At 41.6% G+C, this 22,880-nt stretch overlaps 1 protein-coding gene across 3 annotated transcripts in view; it reads right to left on the bottom strand.

Moving 5' to 3' along the window:
• LOC124006760 (microtubule-associated serine/threonine-protein kinase 3-like) overlaps positions 1 to 20,846 on the bottom strand; it is a 164,992-nt gene extending 144,146 nt beyond the window's left edge. For all 3 annotated transcript variants that reach the window (XM_046316886.1, XM_046316888.1, XM_046316887.1), the window contains exon 1: positions 20,032 to 20,846. In XM_046316886.1, coding sequence (XP_046172842.1) covers positions 20,032 to 20,283 — 252 coding nt within the window. In that variant the 5' untranslated portion in view covers positions 20,284 to 20,846. The remainder of the gene's footprint in view (positions 1 to 20,031) is intronic.
• Between the last annotated feature and the right edge of the window lie 2,034 nt (positions 20,847 to 22,880).

Genomic DNA, 22,880 nt, shown 5'->3' with positions numbered 1-22,880 from the left:
CAGCAGTTGTGTTAAGGTGACACCAAGAAGGTAGTTAGTTACATCTATACAAAGTATTGTAAAGTCAACGGGTAATGGAAGTGTACAGTAATGATGACAATCAAATGGATGAGTAAACTTGTTATTTACAAGGGGTTTCATATTTAAAAGATACAAAACAGTGGTCAACTGCTGCTACAGGAAGTCAACATTGTTCATTTGTTGACTTCCTGTAGCAAAAACAAAAAACATTTTAAAATATCTATATATTTTCAAATCGATGTTTCTGCTATCCATGGTCAGTATTCCTAGAAGCATTTAAGTCAAAACTCCAAAAGCAAAGTGGGATTTTGACACATGCTTAAGGATTGGCATCTGTACGACCCTTGACCTGCCATTGCTTTCCGTCAGTGCCTGAGTGCGCTGTTGGAGAAACGCATCACCCAACGTTCCTCAAGATTCTCCTTCCCCGTTCACACTCAGTGGACAGTACCAACAGTATTCTGTTGCCACAGCAAAGAGCAGAAAGACACAGCTCCTTTCAATGATCAAGTCGTGTGACTAGAAGTTGGTGAACTGCTTGAAGAGGAGGCCAGCTCAGTTAACAACTCTGTAGATGAGGTAGCCTATATGGCCAGAATGGAAATGTCTGCCTATATGACAGTGGGTGGATTGAATGAGGTCATTTCCATTTCCAAGGACTCATGAGCACCAACATGTGTAGTTAATTTGGGTGTCACAGGAAAGCTAAGAGTTTATATTGTTGAGAAATTAAGGCATACATACATTTTTCCACCATTATCCTTCTAAGAAATGTAGAATAAGCAGTCTGATTTCCGGTCAAACAGACGGAAAAGGAGTCTTAGAAAACACCTACCAGAAACAGTCTTAACAGTAAAACCGCTGGACATCGGACCAAACTTCAAACAAATATTTTATTTATTTCTATTTCATCTTTATTTAACCAGGTAGGCTAGTTGAGAACAAGTTCTCATTTACAACTGCGACCTGGCCAAGATAAAGCAAAGCAGTGTGACACAAACAACAGAGTGACACATGGAATAAACAAACATACAGTCAATAACACAATAGAAAAACAATTATATACAGTGTGTTTCCAATGAGGTAAGATTAGAGAGGTAAAGGCAATAAATAGGCCATTTTGGCAAAAATAATTACAATTTAGTAATTAAACACTGGAGTGATAGATGTGCAGAAGATGAATGTGCAAGTAGAGATACTGGGGTGCAAAGGAGCAAAATAATAAATAACTGTATGGGGGTGAGGTAGTTGGATGGGCTATTTACAGATGGGCTATGTACTGGTGCAGTGATCTGTGAGCTGCTGACAGCTGGAGCTTAAAAGTTAGAGAGGAATATATGAGTCTCCAGCTTCGGTGATTTTTCACTTCGTTCTTGTCATTGGCAGCAAAGAACAGAAAGGAAAGGCGGCCAAAGGAGGAATTGGCTTTGGGGGTGACCAGTGAAATATACCTGCTGGAGCACGTGCTATGGGTGGGTGCTGCTTTGGTGACCAGTGAGCTGAGATAAGGTGAGGCTTTAACTTACAAAGACTTAAGAGAACCTGGAGCCAGTGAGATTGGCGACAAAAATGAAGCGAGGGCCAGCCAACGAGAGCATACAGGTAGCAGTGGTGGGTAGTATATGGGGCTTTGGTGACAAAACGGATGGCATTGTGATAGCAAATTGGATGTAGTCTGAGTAGAGTGTTGGGAGACTATTTTGTAAATGACGTCGCCAAAGTCAAGTATCGGTAGGATAGTCACTTTTGAGAGGGTATGTTGGGCAGCATGAGTGAAGGATGCTTTGTTGCGAAATGGGAAGATGATACTAGATTACATTTTTTAATTGGAGAAGCTTAATGGGAGCCTGGAAGGAGAGTTTACAGTCTAACCAGACAACTAGGTATTTGTAGTTGTCCACATATTTTAAGTCAGAACCGTCCAGAGTGGTGATACTGGACGGGCGGGCAGGTAGCGATCGGTTGAAGAGCATGCATTTAGTTTTACTTGCATTTAAGAGCAGTTGGAGGCCACGAAAGGAGAGTTGTATGGCTCATCTGGAGGTTAATTAACACAGTTAAAAGGGAGTGTTTTTTTTTTTTATACAGTGGGGCAAAAAAAGTATTTAGTCAGCCACCAATTGTGCAAGTTCTCCCACTTAAAAATATGAGGCCTGTAATTTTCATCATAGGTACACTTCAGTTATGACAGACAAAATTAGGGGGAAAAAAAATCCAGAAAATCACATTGTAGGATTTTTAAAGAATATATTTGCAAATTATGGTGGAAAATAAGTATTTGGTCACCTACAAACAAGCAAGATTTCTGGCTTTCACAGACCTGTAACTTCATCTTTAAGAGGCTCCTCTGTCCTCCACTCGTTACCTGTATTAATGGCACCTGTTTGAACTTGTTATCAGTATAAAAGACACCTGTCCACAACCTCAAACAGTCACACTCCAAACTCCACTATGGCCAAGACCAAAGAGCTGTCAAAGGACACCAGAAACAAAATTGTAGACCTGCACCAGGCTGGGAAGACTGAATCTGCAATAGGTAAGCAGCTTGGTTTGAAGAAATCAACTGTGGGAGCAATTATTAGGAAATGGAAGGCTCTACGCAAGATATCACCCTGCGGGGTCAAAATGATCACAAGAACGGTGAGCAAAAATCGCAGAACCACACAGGGGGTGGTCATAGTGAATGACCTGCAGAGAGCTGGGACCAAAGTAACAAAGCCTACCATCAGTAACACACTATGCCGCCAGGGACTCAAATCCTGCAGTGCCAGACGTGTCCCCCTGCTTAAGCCAGTATATGTCCAGGCCCGTCTGAAGTTTGCTAGAGAGCATTTGGATGATCCAGAAGAAGATTGGGAGAATGTCATATGGTCAGATGAAACCTGAATAGAAGTGTTTGGTAAAAACTCAACTAGTCGTGGTTGGAGGACAAAGAATGCTGAATTGCATCCAAAGAACACCATACCTACTGTGAAGCATGGGGGTGGAAACATCATGCTTTGGGGCTGTTTTTCTGCAAAGGGACCAGGATGACTGATCCGTGTAAAGGAAAGAATGAATGGGGCCATGTATCGTGAGATTTTGAGTGAAAACCTCCTTCCATCAGCAAGGTCATTGAAGATGAAACGTGGCTGGGTCTTTCAGCATGACAATGATTCCAAACACACCGCCCGGGCAACGAAGGAGTGGCTTCGTAAGAAGCATTTCAAGGTCCTGGAGTGACATAGCCAGTCTCCAGATCTCAACCCCATAGAAAATCTTTGAAGGGAGTTGAAAGTCTGTGTTGCCCAGCAACAGCCCCAAAACATCACTGCTCTAGAGGAGATCTGCATGGAGGAATGTGTGTGAAAACCTTGTGAAGACTTACAGAAAACATTTGACCTCTGTCATTGCCAACAAAGGGTATATAACAAAGTATTGAGATAAACTCTTGTTATTGACCAAATACTTATTTTCCACCAAGATTTGCAAATAAATTCATTAAAAATCCTACAATGTGATTTTCTGGATTTTTTTTCTCATTTTGTCTGTCATAGTTGATGTCAACCTATGATGAAAATGACAGGCCTCTCATCTTTTTAAGTGGGAGAACTTGCACAATTGGTGGCTGACTAAATACTTTTTTTGCCCCACTGTATATTGAAGCAAAGCTTGGTCGCAAATGGGTCTTCCAAATGGACAATGACCCCAAGCATACTTCCAACGTTGTGGCAAAATGGCTTAAGGACAACAAAGTCAAGGTATTGGAGTGGCCATCACAAAGCCCTGACCTCAATCCTATAGAAAAGTTGTGGGCAGAACTGAGCGAGAAAGGAGGCCTAAAAACCTGACTCAGTTACACCAGCTCTGACAGGAGGAATGGGCCAAAATTCCCCCAACTTATTGTGGGAAGCTTGTGGAAGGCTACCTGAAACATTTGACCCAAGTTAAACAATTAAGGCAATGCTACCAAATGCATTCACATAGCAAGCCTACTCGTGTGTGTGATATATATGTGTGTGTGTGTATATAAGCGCAGGAGGGGAGAGGTGTGTGCAGTCACTGCTATTGAGTGATGATGATAGGGACTATGGGTTAGAAATAGCAATTTTTTCCTACACCAAATCCTTTTAGCTATTATGAATGGTATGATAATCTGTATTACAACTATGGGTTACTATTATTTATTATGATTGCTATAATTATTATTACTATTACCACTCATAGTAATGTTAATATTACAATTTATATTATCATTCTTGGTATTTTTTTATTTAACCCTTATTAAAGAAGACTGAAAAAGGTTTAACCAGATTTTATTAACCTGTTATGGTTGCAATCCCGATATCGGGATCGATATGACAACTACCAGTGAAAATAGAGGGCGCCAAATTCAAACCACAGAAATCTTCTTGTTACACAATACATGCATGTTTTTTTGATAAAGTTCATATTTATATAAAAAAAATCTAAGTTTACATTGGCTATTTAGATACACTAGTTCCAAAAACATCAAGTGATTTTGCACAGCCACATCGTTTCAACAGAAATACTCATCATAAATGTAGATAATATACACATGGAATTGTAGATATACCTCTCCTTAATGCAACCGCTGTCAGATTTTAAAAAAAGTTTACGGAAAAAGCAACTCATGCACTAATCTGAGACGGCACTCAGAACAGTTGCCAAATTAGCCTCCATGTTGGAGTCAACAGAAACCAGAAAATACATGATAAATGTTTCCTTACCTTTGATGAACTTCATCAGAATGCAGTCCTAGATATCCCAGGTCCACAATAAATGCTTGATTTGTTCGAAAATGTCCGTTATTTATGTCCAATTAGCTACTTTGGTTAGCGCGTTTGGTAAACAATTCCAAAGTCAAAGCGCGTCCACTATAACGTGACGAAATGTCCAAAAGTTCCATAACAGTCAGTAGAAACATGTCAAACGATGTACTGAATCAATCTTTAGAATGTTGTTTACATATATCTTGACTAACGTTCCAACCAGAGAATTAGAATTACTTCAGATGAGCAGTGGAACGCAAGTCCTTCCCCTGTTAATGCGCCTGGTGAAAGCATGGTCCACTCATGGCTGTGATGACAATTTCCTGTGTCAATTGACCCCCCTTCACATTAGAGTCATCAGACAAAGTTCTATTGACTGCTGACATCTAGTGGAAGGCGTATGAAGTGAACTCATCCTTATCTTGCTGTAATTTCAATGAGACTTTGGTTGAAAATATGCCACCCCCAGAAAGAAAACAGGAAGTGAAATTTCTCAGGTTTTTGCCTGCTATAGGAGTTCTGTTACAGTCACAGACATAATTCAAACAGTTGTAGAAACTTCAGTGTTTTTTCTATGCAATACTAATAATAATATGCAAATATTAGCAACTATGACTGAGGAGCAGGCCGTTTGATATGGGCACCTTTCATCCAACCTACTCAATACTGCCCCTGCAGCCATAAAAAGTTCATCCTGATTACAGGTTTCTCACATGGACGATACACTGGAGATGATATAACACAATTACATGAAACAATAGAACTATATGAAACCAGGCCTGGTCTTCATAGCAGATTTGGAAAAGGCCTTTGATAAAGTACAACGTGAATGTATATATAAATGCTGGACTCTGTTCACTTTGGTGAATCTCTTGTACAATGGGTTAAAGTTATGTATGATAACCCCAGATGTAAAATAGCAGTAGCGGAAAAAGTACCCAATTGTCATACTTGAGTAAAATTAAAGATACCTTAAAATTACTCAAGTAAAAGTCAACCAGTAAAATACTACTTGAGTAAAAGTTCAAATGTATTGTGTTTTAAAGCTACTTAAGTATCAAAAGTAAATCTAATTGCTAAAATAGACTTAAGTATAAATCATTTCAAAATCTTCATACTTAAACCAGACAGAACAAATGTTTTTTTTCTTAGTTTACATTTACGGATAGTCAGGGGCACACGCCAATACTCACACACAATTTACAAACTAAGCATTTGTGTTTAGAGAGTCCGTCAGATCAGAGGCAGCAAATGACCAGGGATTGTCTCTTGATAAGTACGTTCAAAATGTAACGAGTACTTTGGGTGTCAGGGGAAATGCATGGAGTAAAAAGTACATTTTCTTTAGGAATGTAGTGGAGAAAAAGTAAAAGAAAAATATAAATAGTAAATTAAAGTACAGATACTCCAAAAAACGGCATAAGTAGTACTTTCAAGTATTTTTACTTAAGGTCCTTACACCATTGTAAAATAGTAAATAATGTCACAACGAGGTAAACAAGGTTGTCCAATGTCTCCTTATCTATTTATGCAAATCGAAATGTTCGCTATTAAAATCCGATCCATCAATAATATCATGGGGTTAGAAATCCAGGGCTTAAAAAAACAAGTGTCAATATGATGACTCTAGTTCTCTTCTCTAGTTCGCAATCAGGATCGCTGCACAATCTCATTAGCAAACTAGATGATTCCTGGCCGCTCTAGGAAGAGCCTTGGCCAGGGATCTGACCAAGAACCCGATGTTAATTCTGACAGAGCTCCTCTGTGGAGATGGGAGAACCTTCCAGAATGACAACCATCTCTACCGCACTCCACCAATCAGGCCTTTATGGTAGAATGGCCAGACGGAAGCCACTCCTCAGTAAAAGGCACATGACAGCCCGCTTGGAGTTTGCCAAAAGGCACCTAAAGACCATGAGAAACAAGATTATCTGGTCTGATGAAACCAATAATGAGCTCTTTGACCTGAATGTCAAGCGTCACGTCTGGAGGAAACCTGGCACCATCCCTACGGTGAAGCATGGGTGGCAGCATCATGCTGTGGGGATGTTTTTCAGCAGCAGGGACTGGGAGACTAGTCAGGATTGAGGGAAAGATGAACGGACAGAAGTACAGATAGATCCTCGATGAAAACCTGCTCCAGACCGCTCAGGACCTCAGACTGGGGTGAAGGTTAACCTTCGAACAGGACAACAACCCTAAGCACACACCCAAGACAACGCAGGTGTGGCTTTGGTAAAAGTCTCAATGTCCTTGAGTGGCCCAGCCAGAGCACGGACTTGAACACGATCAAACATCCCTTAGAGAAAATAGCAGTGCACCAACGCAGGCAGGGCTTGAGAGGACCTGCAGAGAGGAATGGGAGATTGTCCCCAAATACAGGTGAGCCAAGCTTGTAATGTCATACCCAAGAAGACTAGTCTGTGTTTCCAACTTTGTGGCAACAGTTTGGGGAAGGCCCTTTCCAGTTTCAGCATGACAATGCTCCCAAGCACAAAACGAGGTCTATACAGAACTGGTTTGTCAAGATCGGTGTGAAATAACTTGACTGGCCTGCACAGAGCCCTGACCTCAACACCATTGAACACCTTTGGGATGAATTGGAATGCCAACTGCGAGCCAGGCCAAATCGCCATTTTGGGTGATTTGGCCTGGCTCGCAGTCAGGGTTTGCAAGGGTGGTTAAAGAAAGGAAAGTAGAGTAGAGAATCATAGTAGTCACAAACCACAGTTGGGTTCACAAGCTTGGATAGTACAGTAAAGAGAGTACAGTTCACAGTAGCGCACACTAGAGTTGAATACACTATAATGTACAGAACTCTGCTGTACACTACTGTGCTGTACTTTGATTTCCAAACTTGTGAAACAGACATCTAATGATTTGGTTCATATTTAGTCCCGTCCAACCAACTTTGCATCAGTAAATCAGTAAAAAAAGTAGTCCTTGTGCATAGAGCTGCATGATTTGTTAAATTTTGAAATCAAATTGCCTCCCGGGTTGTGCAGCGGTCTAAGATCCTGGTTCGATCCCAGGCTGTTTCGCAGCCGGGCGTGACCGGGAGACCCATGAGGCGGGGCACAATTGGCCCAGCGTCGTCTAGGGTAGGGGAGGGTTTGGCTGTCCAGGTTGTCCTTGTCCCATTGCACTCTAGTGACTACTGTGGCGGACCAGGCGCAATGCACACTGACACGGTCACCAGGTGTACGGCGTTAAGTGGGCATCATGTCAAGAAGCAGTGCAGCTTGGCGCAGTAGTGTTTCGGAGTACGCACGGCTCTCGACCTTCGCCTCTTCTGAGTCCGTCCGGGAGTTGCAGCGATGGGACGACTGGATAGGACATAGGAAAATGGGGTAAATAGGTTTGTTTTTTACATTTCATAAATAAAAAAACTTAAAAATCTATATTTTTTTGATTCACATAGAAATATCTGGAGTCTCTGTTTCCGTGCTTTTGACCATGACACATTCAGTCGACTACCTCTCAGATGATATAGCATATTGGTGGGTTGCTGAAGAAAGAAGCACCATCTATTAGAGGACATATTCATCCACTAACACGCAAAGTGGAGAGACAAATATAAACAAACATTAAGGCAGACTGGCCAATAAAAAGACAAAATTAAGATGGGCAAAAGAACACACACTGGACAGAGGAACTCTGCCTAGAAGGCCAGCATCCGAGAGTCGCCGCTTCACTGTTGACGTTGAGACTGGTGTTTTGCGGGTACTATTTAATGAAGTTGCCAGTTGAGGACTTGGGAGGAGTCTGTTTCTCAAACTAGACACTAATGTACTTGTCCTCTTGCTCAGTTGTGCACAGGGGCCTCCCACTCCTCTTTCTATTCTGGTTAGAGAAAGTTTGTGCTGTTCTGTGAAGGGAGTAGTACACAGCGTTGTACGAGATCTTCAGTTTCTTGGCAATTTCTCACAAGGAATATCCTTCATTTCTCAGAACAAGACTGATGAGTTTCAGAAGAAAGGGATTTGTTTCTGGCCATTTTGAGCCTGTAATTGAACCCACAAATGCTGATGCTCCAGATACTCAACTAGTCTAAAGGTGGCCCATTTCATTGCTTCTTTAACCATGACAGTTTTCAGCTGTGCTAACATAATTGCAAAAGGGTTTTCTAATGATCAATTAGAAAAAATAAAATAATAAACTTTGATTAGCTAACACAACGTGCCATTGGAACACAGGAGTGATGGGTACTAGAGGTCGACCAATTAATCGGAATGGACGATTAATTAGGGCCGATTTCCAGTTTTCATAACAATCGGAAATCGGTATTTTTGGACACCGATTTATTTATTTTTTTTCTTTTTTTTTACACCTTTATTTAATCTGTATTTAACTAGGCAAGTCAGTTAAGAACACATTCTTATTTTCAATGACGGCCTAGGAACGGTGGGTTAACTGCATTGTTCAGGGGCAGAACGACAGATTTTTAACTTGTCAGCTCCGAAGACTCAATCTTACAGTTAAGTAGTCCAACACTAACCACCTGATTACATTGCACTCCACGAGGAGCCTGCCTGTTACGCGAATGCAGTAAGCCAAGGTAAGTTGCTAGCTAGCATTAAACTTATCTTAATGCCCCAAATTCATAAAAAAATCCTACAATGTGATTTTCTGGATCTCTTTTTCCCATTTTGTCTGTCATAGTTGAAGTGTACCTATGATGAAAATTACAGGCCACTCTCATATCTTTAAGTGGGAGAACTTGCACAATTGATGGCTGACTAAATACTTTTTTGCCCCACTGCATGCATGTATGTATGTATGTATGTATGTATGTATGTATGTATGTATGTATGTATGTATGTATGTATGTATGTATGTATGTATGTATGTATGTATGTATGTATGTATGTATGTATGTATGTATGTATGTATGTATGTATGTATGTATGTATGTATGTATGTATGTATGTATGTATGTATATGCATGCATTTGGAAAGTGAGGCAGGTTGGACGTACTGCCAAATTCTCTAAAACAAGGTGAGGCGGCTTATGGTAGAGAAACGAACATTAAATGATCTGCCAACAGCTCTGGTGGACATTCCTGCAGCCAGCATACCAATTGCATCCTCACTCAAAACTTGAGACATCTGTGGTATTGTTGTGTGACGACAACTGCACATTTTAGTGTGGCCTTTTATTGTCCCCAGCACAAGCACCTGTGTAACGATCATGCTGTTTAAATCAGCTTCTTGATGCACCACACGTGTCAGATGGATAGATTATCTTGGCAAAGTAGAAATGCTCAATAATAGGGATGTAAACTCAACACACATGTTGCATTCATACTTTTGTCCAGTGTTTTATTTCTGATTGGCTTAATGCACCACCACCAATGAGCTGTTGAGCCTCTCAAAATAAATGTTTTCACCTCAAAACAGCAAGCAAACAAAAGACTGTTTTTTACATCCATTGAAATGACAATTCCTCAATGCATTTGAAAAATCTTTCCAGCCCTCTCCTTTTTGATAACCACTCGGCGTGAAAGGGAAAATGTCAAGCTCTGATCCAGAGGAAACGTCACAAAATAGGATTACCTGATTACTTGTTATCCCTTGCACAAATAGCCTACAGCTGTGTCTGTCCCGAGGTTACTGGGTGGAACACTCTGAGGGCCCAGAATATTTGATACAAAGTTGCAAAGTGCTTCAGGCCAGACCCAAGTTAATAGCTGATACAATGTTTCAAGTTCATTACAGACAGGCCATACGTAGCCAATGTGATTGATAGGATATACATTTTTAAAAATCAGGATATTTTCTACCTGCAGGCTGCAATGTTTTTATTTGTTGGCTTAAGGTAGGCTATTTTTACATAGTTGGAAATGGCAATAGAAGTAACCTTTTAGGTTTGTATTTTTATTTAGATGTGGATAGAATTTTGATTAACCACTTGACAAGGATTGAGATACAAAGACGTGATTATAAATTAAACTGATCCACGAAAATGTGCATATGAAAACCATAACTGGCTCGCAGATCGGTAGAAACTGAGATAAATTGGCATTCAACATGTTTGCTGACTCCTCCTATAGCCTATTACCAGCAACTTCAGATAGCACTTTTGTTTTCCCAATATGTTGCCCCAGGAGCATCATTAACTTTCTTTGGTATGAAACAATACTTCCGTTGTGATCATTTACAATTATGGACTGTTAATGAAACCATAGGATGTGGTGAAAACAAGTCATCTTGGCATTAAAATCTTGATTTTATACATCATATTCTTCCATCCAACGCCACCCCCTGCATGATGAAGAGAAAGAGAACAGATTTTTCAAAAGCTGATATTCTCTTTACCCAGCCAAGGTGAAAAAATTAGAGCAGATATTTTCCATATAGAAGGTGAATAACAAGCTGTGGTTACATAACAAGGCATTAATCCTTCAAAAGCACCGAAATCCAGGTAGACTCCAGCAGCAGATTAAAATTCCACTGCTGTGTTATACTGTAGTAGACGGTGAAAACACACCTAGAGCCCACACAAAACAAGGACTTTAGAAACACCACTAACCACTTGCAATCCAGAGTCGACTGCTCCAACGAGTCTTACCCATAGACGCAATAACACTATTACTGTACTATATTTCATCACGTAGTCTTACCTAATGTGATTTGAATTTTTCAGAGCATTCTATGGTCCAACTCTCTCTGATAATGCACTGAACAAAAAATAAAACGCAACATGCAACAATTTCAAAGATTTTACTGAGTTACATATAGGTCTCCAGGGCCTAAGGGATTTCACATGACTGGGAATACAGATGTGTATCTGTTAATCACAGATACCTTTAAATAAATAAAAATATTTTTAAAAGTAGGGGCCTCATGCAGCGCAACATCTCCTTCGCAGAGTTTACCAGGCTGTTGATCGTGGCCTGTTACATGTGAACCCAATCCTCTTTAATGACAGTGCAAGTTGATGGATATTATTTAACTAGGCAATTCAATTCAGAACAAACTTACAATGACTGCCTAGGAACAGTGGATTAACTGCTTTGTTCAGGGGAAGAACCAGAATATTACCTCGTCAGCTCCAGGATTCGATCTAGCAACCTTTCAGGTTAATGGCCCAATGCTCTAACCACTAGGCTACCTGCCACCCCATAGGCGAGAACTGGAACACACTGTCGTACATGTCGATCCAGAGCATCCCAAACATGCTCAACGGGTGACATGTCTGGTGAGTACTCAGGCCATAGAAGAACTGGGACATGTTCGGCTTCCAGAAATTGTGTACAGATCCTTGCAAGAATGGAGCCGTGCATTATCATGCTGAAACATGGAGGTGACGGCACCGGATGAATGGCACGACAATGGGCCTGAGGATCTCATTACGACAATGTTCCCTCAAAATAGTTTTTGTTCATCACTGAACACATTTTTGGTCGGCTGAGCGCAAAAAAAAATTCTGTGCAATTTCCAGTGAGCATTAGCCAAGTATGCTACTGTGGCTATTTGATCATAATGGTGCTACCATCAAAAATAATGGATAAAATGTATCCAATAACATTTTTAACATAGAAATAGCTGTTCTATCATTCAGCCTACAGTAGCAGCCAATGTGAGGTGTTCAATGTAAGCCTACGTTCCATGAGACTTTTGGAAAATCTGACCACGACTCCATTTTGTTGCTCCCAGCCGATAAACAGAAACTAAAACAGGAAACGCCCGTGCTCAGGTCTGTTCAATGCTGGTTCGACCACACGGATTTCACGCTTCAAGATTGCTTCAATCACGTGGACTGGGATATGTTCCGCATAGCGTCGGACAATAACATTGAAGAATACGCTGATTCGGTGAGCGAGTTTATTAGCAAGTGCATCGGTGATGTTGTACCCACAGCGACAATTAAAACCTTCCCCAACCAGAAACCGTAAATTAATGGCAGCATTCGTGCAGAACTGAAAGCACAAACCACTGCTTTTAATCAGGGCAAGGCGACCGGAAACATGACCGAATACAAACAGTGTAGGTATTCCCTCCGCAATGCAATCAAACAAGCTAAGCATAGAGACAAAGTAGAGTCGCAATTCAACTGCTCAGACATGACAGGTATGTGGGCAGGGTCTACAGTCAATCACGGACCACAAACAGAAAACCAGCCCCGTCGGGGACCACAATGTCTTGCTCCCAGACAAACTAAACTTCTTTGCTTGCTTTGAGGACAATACCGTGCCACCGACATGGCCCGCTACCAAAACCTGTGGGCTCTCCTTCACTGCAGCCAACATGAGTAAAACATTTAAACATGCTAATCCTCGCAAGGCTGCCGGCCCAGACGGCATCCCTAGCCGCGTCCTCAGAGCATGCACAGACCAGCTGGCTGATGTGTTTTTTCAGACATAATCAATCCTTATCTCAGGCTGCTGTTCCCACATGCTTCAAGAGGGCCATCATTGTTACTGTTCCCAAGAAAACTAACTGAGCTAAACGACTATCGCCCCGTAGCACTCACTTTCGTCATCATGAAGTGCTTTGAGAGACTAGTCAAGGACCAGATCACCTTCACCATACCTGACACCCTAGACCCACTCCAATTTGCTTACCGCCCCAATAGGTCCACAGACGACGCAATCGCAATCACACTGCCCTAACCTATCTGGACAAAAGGAATACCTATGTAAGAATGCTGTTCATCGACTACAGCTCAGCATTTAACACCATAGTACCCTCCAAACTCGTCATTAAGCTCGAGACCCTGGGTCTCGACCCCGCTGTGTAACTGGGTCCTGGACTTCCTGACGGGCCACCCCCAGGTGGTGAGGGTAGAAGCAACATATCCACCCCACTGATCTGCAACACTGGGGCTCCACAAGGGTGCGTTCTCAGCCCTCTCCTGTATTCCCTGTTCACCCATGACTGCGTGGCCATACACACCTCCAACTCAAATCATCAGGTTTACAGAAGACACTACAATGGTATGTTTTATTACCAACAACGACGAGACGGCCAACTGGGAGGAGGGGAGGGCCCTCGGAGTGTGGTGTCAGATAAATAACCTCACACTCAATGTCAACAAAACAAAGGAGATGATCTTGGACTTCAGGAAACAGCAGAGGGAGCAGCCCTCTACCCACATCGACAGGACAGCAGTGGAGAAGGTGTTAAGTTCCTCGGCGTACACGGAAATGGTCCACCCACACAGACAGCATGGTGAAGAAGGCACAGCAGTGCCTCTTCAACCTCAGAAGGCTGAAGAAATTCAGCTTGTCACCAAAAACCTCAAACTTTAATAGATGCACAATCGAGAGCATCCTGTCGGGCTGTATCACCGCCTGGTACGGCAACTGCTCCGCCCACAACCGTAAGGCTCTCCAGGGGGTAGGGAGGTCTGCACAACGCATCACTGGGGGCAAACGGCCGTGTCCTGGAGGGCAGGCCACCATCCGACGTCACAGGAAGGACAAAAAGATCATCAAGGCCATCAACCACCCGAGCCACTGCCTGTTCACCCCGCTATCATCCAGAAGGCGAGGTCAGTACAGGTGCATCAAAGCTGGGACTGAGAGACTGAAAAACAGCTTCTATCTCAAGGCCATCAGACTGTTAAACAGCCACCACTAACATTGAGTGGCTGCTGCCAACATACTGACTCATCTCTAGCCACTTCAATAATAAAACAATTGGATGTAATAAATGTATCACTAGCCACTTTAAACAATGCCACTTTGTAATGTTTACATACCCTACATTACTCAACTCATATGTATATACTGTACTCTATACCATCTACTGCATCTTGCCTTTCGGCCATCGCTCATCCATATAATTTTATGTACATATTTTTAAATCATTCCTTTAAACTTGTGTGTATAAGGTAGTTGTGAAACTGTTAGATTACTTGTTAGATATTACTGCATGGTTGGAAGTAGAAGCACAAGCATTTCTCTATATTCGCATTAACATCTGCTAACCATGTGTATGTGACAAATAAAATTTGATTTAACGTCAGTCAGGAAGTTAAAGCTTGGTCGCAAATGGGTCTTCCAAATGGACAATGACCCCAAGCATACTTCCAAAGTTGTGGCAAAATGGCTTAAGGACAACAAAGTCAAGGTATTGGAGTGGCTATCACAAAGCCCTGACCTCAATCCCATAGAACATTTGTGGGCAGAACTGAAAAAGTGTGTGCAAGCAAGGAGGCCTACAAACCTGACTCAGTTACACCAGCTCTGTAAGGAGGAAAGGGCCAAAATTCACCCAACTTATTGTGGGAAGCTTGTGGAAGGCTACCCACAATGTTTGACTCAAGTTAAACAATTTAAAGGCAATGCTACCAAATACTAATTGAGTGCAAGTAAACTTCTGACCCACTGGGAATGTGATGAAAAAACAAAAGCTGAAATAAAATCATTCACTACTATTATTCTGACATTTCACATTCTTAAAATAAAGTGGTGATCCTAACTGACCTAAGACAGGGAATCTTTACTTGGAGTAACAGTCAGGAATTGTGAAAAACTGAGTTTAAATGTATTTGGCTAAGGTGTATTTAAACATCTGACTTCAACTGTGTGTAATATATATATATATATGCCTTAAATTTCTCCAAAATATAGACTTCTCTTTCATTAGACTCACAAAAGGAGAATCCACCACAACGTGATTGGTGTAAAAAATAAGAATAAACATATAATCCCATTTCGCTAACACAAGGGGAATCATCATGCAGGAAACCATGCATGAGGAGCAGCAAACAAGCTGTTCTGATCTAGAAGGAACCCAGAATTCCTGAAGAGCCCACAGACATGAAAAAACATGACTGTATAAACACCTGGGAAATGTTTTAGTTGTAGTGTTCAAAAGGAGGACATTTTCACATGGCATAGTGGTGGAGTAAGTAACACTCCGGGGACCTGGGCTTGTGGAAGGACCACAAGTTGACAAAACTGTTCTAGTCTGGTATTGAAATCCAAAAGGGTTGTTCCACCTCAAAAAGCACATTAAAGACGATTAACACCCACCATCTCAGATACTACAGAAACGATTTCAGAACATCGATACGATTGGCATTTCCTGAAACATTATATTGTTTAAATATAATCCGATCTCAGAAAAACAGAGAACTGATACCGTATACTGGATGTTCGGTGTGATTGGCAAAGGTGCGAGGGTTCCATGGGTGTCTTTTTTTGGTGGGGGGATACCTCAGGTCTCACACCTTAGTAGGAAAATCTCATGTTGGGTACATTTATTGAATATTATATGAATCTTACACATTAAAATTAACATTTTGATCCTAACTGACCTAAGACAGGGAATCTTGGAATCAATTAGCTGAGTTTAAATGTTCCCTGAGAGATAAAAATGTAATTTCAATATCAAAATAATGTTTTAAAATTAACAGGAATGCCAGAGATAAAAATGTAATTTCAACAAAATAATGTTTCAGGAATGCCAGCGTTACCGGTTTCTAACTACAGTGGGGTGTCATGGCTTGCTGAAATGACATGGAACAACTCAAAAAGGTAAAACCACATCCTTTTTGTCAATCATCCCCACCAGGATGTTGGAAATGTATTACTACGTTTTAGGACACTGAAATAATCTGGGGCACAGGATCATCCGTTTTATTACTCTGGACAAAACTCTGAGTTGTGTGTGAGCAACTGCAACAAAGTTCACCGATATTTCATGGAATCAAAACATCAGTCTCCAAATAAAAATAACTGTTTAATTTACAAGGGCTCTTTCCAACATAGTAGCCTCCAGGACCTGTCCAGGACCTGTCCTTACATGGCAAACATACATAACTAGCCATATCTGGCTGGACCACCAGTTCACAGCTTTCATGAGGTAAGTATAGACAGACAGTACTGCTAAGATGCAGCTGGACTGATGAACACAGGGTTCAATTCAAATTTGCAGCACTTCATTTTTCATGCAGTAGACTTCGGCCGGTTAAAATGGTGTCGAAGAGGGAAAGAGTGAGCTTGAGTCAGTTAAAAATGTCAGGGGAAAAAGGGAGATTATTTTTTAAAGAAGAATGGTAGAAAGTGTAAGCAGAGTGAGCTGTTTACCAGATCGAAGACAGGAGGAGAAATGGAAGTGAATGAGGGCGAAGTATCAGAGCTGGTAGGTTTGGTGGATTTCTCAGAGCTTGAGGCTAACAAAGAGGGTCAGGATGGAAAAAAAAGGACCCTTGCCTTTTGGCTGATCCATTTGTGGAATAAGGGTGGGTGAAAACAGAGTTGGGTGCTGCGGAATCGGTGAAGGTAGCCAGAAGTGGTCTTGTGATAATTGTTTGCGTTTCTGCTGGTCAAAGGGAGCAGGCACTCCGCGTTAAACAAACCGGGACAAGAGGGGTGAATTGTTTTGCTCCCAAGGATAGGGCGCAATTGAGGAGTAATTACTGAGGTAAATGTGAAAGTTTGACCAACTGAAGGGGAAGATACCCGGTGTTTGTGGCGCTCGTCTGATGGCGCGGCGCAGACAGAGTGGCGTGAAACAGAAGAGTCGTCGTCTGTCCTTTGGAGTTTTGATATTGAGTCTTTGCCCGACAAGGTGACGTTAGCATATAGAAGGTATCCGGTGCGTTTGGGCATGCGGCAGCAATGTGTAGGAGGGAGGTTCCTAGGTGTGAGAAGTGTGCAGAAGTGCATGAGACAAAGGAATGTGTAGCATTGGGGAAAGTAGTGGTATGTGTTAATTGGGGCTGGGGACCAGAAATGTCCAGTGCGAGAGTGGCAGTTTAAGGTTTCCAGGGTTAGAGTAGTGCAGAAGTTGTCGCAAGCTGAGGCAGTGAAGAAAGAGGAAGATGGCTCAAGGGGGAAGGATCCTGAGAGGAGTGGTGTGAATAGTAGATTAGTACCAGTACAGAGGGATAGTTCAACAAATGCTATGTTTCAGTAAGATTGGATTTGTAGCATTTATAACAGAAAATTGAGGTTGTGGTGACAAAGGCAGAGAGGTATTTGGGTGTGCCAGACTTTACGTCAGAAGAGTAGTCTTCTCAACAAAGCCTGGATACATACACCACAGTTCAAAAGTTCAGGGTCACTTAGAAATGTCCTTGTTTTTGAAAGAAATTTACTTTTTTTCTCCATTAAATAACATCAAATTGAACAGAAATACAGTGAAGACACTGTTAATGTTGTAAATGACTATTGTAGCTGGAAACAGCTGACATTTTGAAATATCTACATAGGTTTCCAGAGGAACATTCTCAGTAAACATCACTCCTGTGTTACAATGGCACGTTGTGTTCGCTAATCCAAGTTTATTATTTTAAAATGCTAATTGAGCATTAGAAAACCCTCTTGCAATTATGTTAGCATAGCTGAAAACTGTTGTCCTGATTGAAGGCTATGCCATGTGAAAAGTTGCCAAGAAACTGAAGATCTCGTACAAAGCTGTATACAACTCCCTTCACAGAACAGCGCAAACTGGCTCTAACCAGAATAGAAAGAGGAGGGGGAGGCCCCTGTGCACAACAGAGTCCTACCACTGAGGAAGTACAGCTCCCGCTCAGCCCAGTCAAAACTGTTCGCTGCTCTGGCCCCCCAATGGTGGAACAAACTCCCTCACGACGCCAGGACAGGACAGCGGAGTCAATCACCACCTTCCGGAGACACCTGAAACCCCACCTCTTTAAGGAATACCTAGGATAGGATAAGTATTCCCTCTCACCCCCCCCCTTTAAGATTTAGATGCACTATTGTAAAGTGACTGTTCCACTGGATGTCATAAGGTGAATGCACCAATTTGTAAGTCGCTCTGGATAAGAGCGTCTGCTAAATGACTTAAATGTAAATGTAGTTTGAGAAAGACGCCTCAAGTTCTCAACTAAATACGACCCGCAAAACACCGGTCTCAAAGTCAGTGACGAGGCGACTCTGGGATGCTGGACTTCTAGGCAAAGTTCCTCAGTCCAGTGTCTATGTTTTGCCCATTATAATATTTTATTTGCCAGTCTGCGAGATGGCTTGTTCTTTGCAACTCTGCCTAGAAGGCCAGCATCCCGGAGTAGTCTCTTCCCTGTTGACATTGAGACTGGTGTTTTGCGGGTCAAACAGTTCTATTTTTGTTTCCTCAGACCAGAGGACATTTCTCCAAAAAGTACAATCTTTGTCCCCATGTGCAGTTGCAAACCGTAGTCTGGCTTTTATTATTGCGATTTTTGAGCAGTGGCTTCTTCCTTGCTGAGCGGCCTTTCAGGTTATGTACAGTACGAGCTTCTGGGACTCGTTTTACTGTGGCTATAGATACTTTGTACCTGTTTCCTCCATCATCTTCACAAGGTCCTTTGCTGTTCTGGAATTGATTTGCACCAAAGTACATTCATCTCTAGGAGACAGAACGCGTCTCCTTCCTGAGCGGTATGATGGCTGCCTGGTCCCATGGTGTTTATACTTGCATACTATTGTTTGTACAGATGAATGTGGTACATTCAGGCATTTGGAAATTGCTTCCAAGGATGAACCAGACTTGTGGAGGTCTACAATTTGTTTTCTGAAGTCTTGGCTGATTTTTTCCCCCATGATGTCAAGAAAAGAGGAACTGAGTATGAAGGTAGGCCTTGAAATACATCCACAGGTACACCTCCAATTGACTCAAATGATGTCAATTAGCCTATCAGAAGATTCTAAACCATGACATAATTTTCTGGAATTTTCCAAGCCATTTAAAAATGCACAGTCAAGTCAGTGTATGTAAACTTCTGACCCACTGGAATTGAGAGAGTGAAATAATCTGTCTAAACAATTGTTGGAAAAATTACGCATCATGCACAAAGTAGATGTCTTAACAGACTTGCCAAAACTATAGTTTGTTAACAAGAAATTTGTGGAGTGGTTGAAAAACGAATTATAATGACTCCAACCTAAGTGTATGTAAACTTCCGACTTCAACTGTATGTTCAAATCTTTCCAAAGTTTGAGTCAAGCCAAAAACACATACATCAATCAATTCAATAGGCATGCCTCGAAGTGTGTTAATAAAAAATGACATGAAGCCTATGTTATCACATAGGACTCGAGCAACAGGCTAGAGACTTGCCCTCACAAAAAGCTAATACGTTTTTATTCAGATAAAATATTATACTCTGAATAATACTTTAGCTGAAATAAAGTAACAATTTCTTATTTCTCACAAGCAGTGCGCACACATACGCAACAGGGCATGATGGTTGTCACCTTTGCGAGGGCGCGCGCACGCACCTGCCATTCAAGCCACTCCACCCAAAGACATTATTACTAACGTTTAATGGGTAAATTACCATTTTATCGTCGCCTCCTTCCCGTTCTTTATTCCCCGGTTCCACCGCCTCGTCTGCCACACTCTTTTCTTCCTTCCCTTCTGCGTTTAGAGTGACGAAGTCTGAAGTGTGTTGGTTGTTGAAATACTCGTAATATTGGTGCACTTCTTCTAAACAGATATCTATACCTTCTCCCTCTGACAAGGTTTCGGAGCCTGAAGAGGACTGGCTCCCGCTGTCGCTTCCAAAAGTCTCCAAGTGTTGCGCTTCCATAATGTCAGAGTCCACTAACACCCATCACGCCAGTTTAGGTCGATCAATATAAATCACCGCGTATTATTGGTTAAAATGTTAACCCAGAGTAATGTCTACCTGTACACCGTTTAAGTCATATTGCGGGTTGAATGCACCGTGTTGCACGAAGACCGTTGAAAAGTTCCATTCGGTGGAAGTTCCAAGGCTACAACACGGACACAACCGTTTCATCCTTGGCTGCGTGAAATGCTGTTTGTAGCGCCTGGAGTTGGTTTCATTTCATAACTCTGCCGACCAAAAGATCCGCTGTGCCCCGTCAATCTTGTAGTATGAATTCTAACAGACAGACTGACATGCACCAGTGGGGTGTATTCATGGTTTCCCCCAAAAAACTACTAATAAAAAAAACGAAATAATGAATCTTTCGTCTCTCTGTGTCATCATTTCCCTTCAATTCGCAAGAGGCAGACTGTATCTCACATGAGAAAACACCCAAGCGAGCGAAACAACGCCCCTCTGTCTCTGGACGTGTAGGCCATCTATCTGATGCTGTCTGGTCCAAACGAGTATGACATTGTTGCTGCCCGTAGCATTGAAAGCCAGTGAGCATTTGGCCTCCCTTGATAAAACAAAGTTTACAAAATTAGCCAATCAGCTTTGAGCTAAACTGGCCCTCCCCTTCCAAAAAATGCTATGGGAAGCCAGCTTGCATTCCTATCAAATCCCATTGAGAGCATACCTCATTAAACATAAAACAAATTGAATTGTTGCATCTCATTGTCCTGTTGTCTAGCTAGCTTGCTTAAATTGGCCCTTTTGTTGTGCCCCTAGCTTGAGAGGTAGCTAGCTGTAGAAGGCTAATGTTAACTAGCTAAAGTTATCCATTATTGGTAGTTTGGCTAGCAAGCAAGCATTTTAGCCAGGTAGCCTAGGACAACAAAAAATTGAAGCATGTACTATGACGGAATGATAGACGTTTCGTCAACATGATAGAGAGGATAGCGGCATTGGCGTTTAGTTTAGTAGGGTGAGTCAACATGTTTTTCTACTTGCACAAACAAAAATCCGAACCATGAACAGCCACATAGTATTTAGCTTACATTGATTGGACTAAATTGTTTTTGGTATCTTTTAGTTGTCACTGTATTAGACTAAGCAGAGGTGATTTGATGATGTTGAAATGGCGCTGGAATAGTGGAGGCAACTCCTGTTTTCTTTGCGATTTGCGGTAACTCTCTGTGGTTCTAAATCAGTAGTTGAATGGTCCGTAAATGTTGCTGTAGGTCATGTAACTGTTTATAAGATGCAATATGCTTTGTGGACTTCACCAGACAGAGGTTGCTCTCCAGTTTTGTGATGAAACAAAGGTGTGGTTGAATTTATTCTGCCACTGTGAATCTTATTGTCTCTGCGTTTAGGCCGACAGGCTATATCACAGTCGCAAGGCATATGAACGAACAGGTTATAGAGCAAACAACGCAATCATCACAACACAGGTTGTAATATGGCTTTTTTTTGGCGGGGGTGGGGCTTGGCTTCCCCAGTGATTTTTACCCACGCATCACTACTGACATCCGCACTCATCATATTACATTGAAAATGGGGTTGCGAGAGAAACTCTGAAAGAAATGTGTGGTTAAAGTAGTCCTGTCTAGCTAGCTAGCTTACAAATGTTTCTCATATTCTAATAACACTATCTATCCAGCATATAGTTTATAATATGACTGCCTCCATATATTTGATTTAAATAATCAACTTTGCTTACCTTATTAATACGTTTATAAATAACCCCTTTGTTAATCTAAGAGTGTATTCTTTTATTAAACACATTCTTTCCTCTTGCATCTAGCTAGCATTTAGTTTGCAACAGCTAAGATTTTTATGAACCTTGCTGTTTGCCACTCTGACCTCGGCAACAATGTTGCAAAATACGAATTCGATCTCCCCTTGCTATAGAGAGTTAGCAGTGTTAACGGTCAGCTTGTCATTTTTCTGATCAGGCAAAATCATGCAGCATTAATATGGATATAAATGTCAATGCAAAACAGCTAAATCAAATAAAAAGGGAGCTAGTTAGTCATTTCAGAGTTTGATTTGGCTGGGTTAAGTTCTGTTAGCTGTTGTTTGCTCAAATCCACATAACATCGGTTATTTGCTTTCACAGGGAATATACAGTACCAGTCAGAAGGACACACATACTCATTCAAGGGTTTTTCTTTATTTGTACTATTTTCTACATTGTAGAATAACAGTGAAGGCATCACAACTATGAAATAACAAATATGGGATCATGTAGTAACCAAAAAAGTGTTGAACAAATCAAAATATATTTTATATATATATTATAATATATATATTTTTTGATTCTTCAAAGTAGCCACCCTTTGCCTTGTCAGCTTTGCACACTCTTGGCATTCTCTCAGCCAGCTTCACCTGGAATGATTTTCCAACAGTCTTGAAGGAGATCCCACATATTCTGAACACTTGTTGTCTGCTTATCCGTCACTCTACGGTCCAACTCATCCCTGTCACGTGTACTCCCTCTCTGGCCTCTAGGTCATCAGGCTGCTGATTATCCCGCACACCTGTCACCATCGTCAAGCACCTTATGTCAC

Source organism: Oncorhynchus gorbuscha, linkage group LG20 (genome assembly GCF_021184085.1).
Source record: "Oncorhynchus gorbuscha isolate QuinsamMale2020 ecotype Even-year linkage group LG20, OgorEven_v1.0, whole genome shotgun sequence".
NCBI lineage: Eukaryota > Metazoa > Chordata > Actinopteri > Salmoniformes > Salmonidae > Oncorhynchus > Oncorhynchus gorbuscha.
The sequence above is the reverse complement of the archived record's forward strand: the minus strand, read 5'-3'. Positions and strand labels throughout refer to the sequence as shown.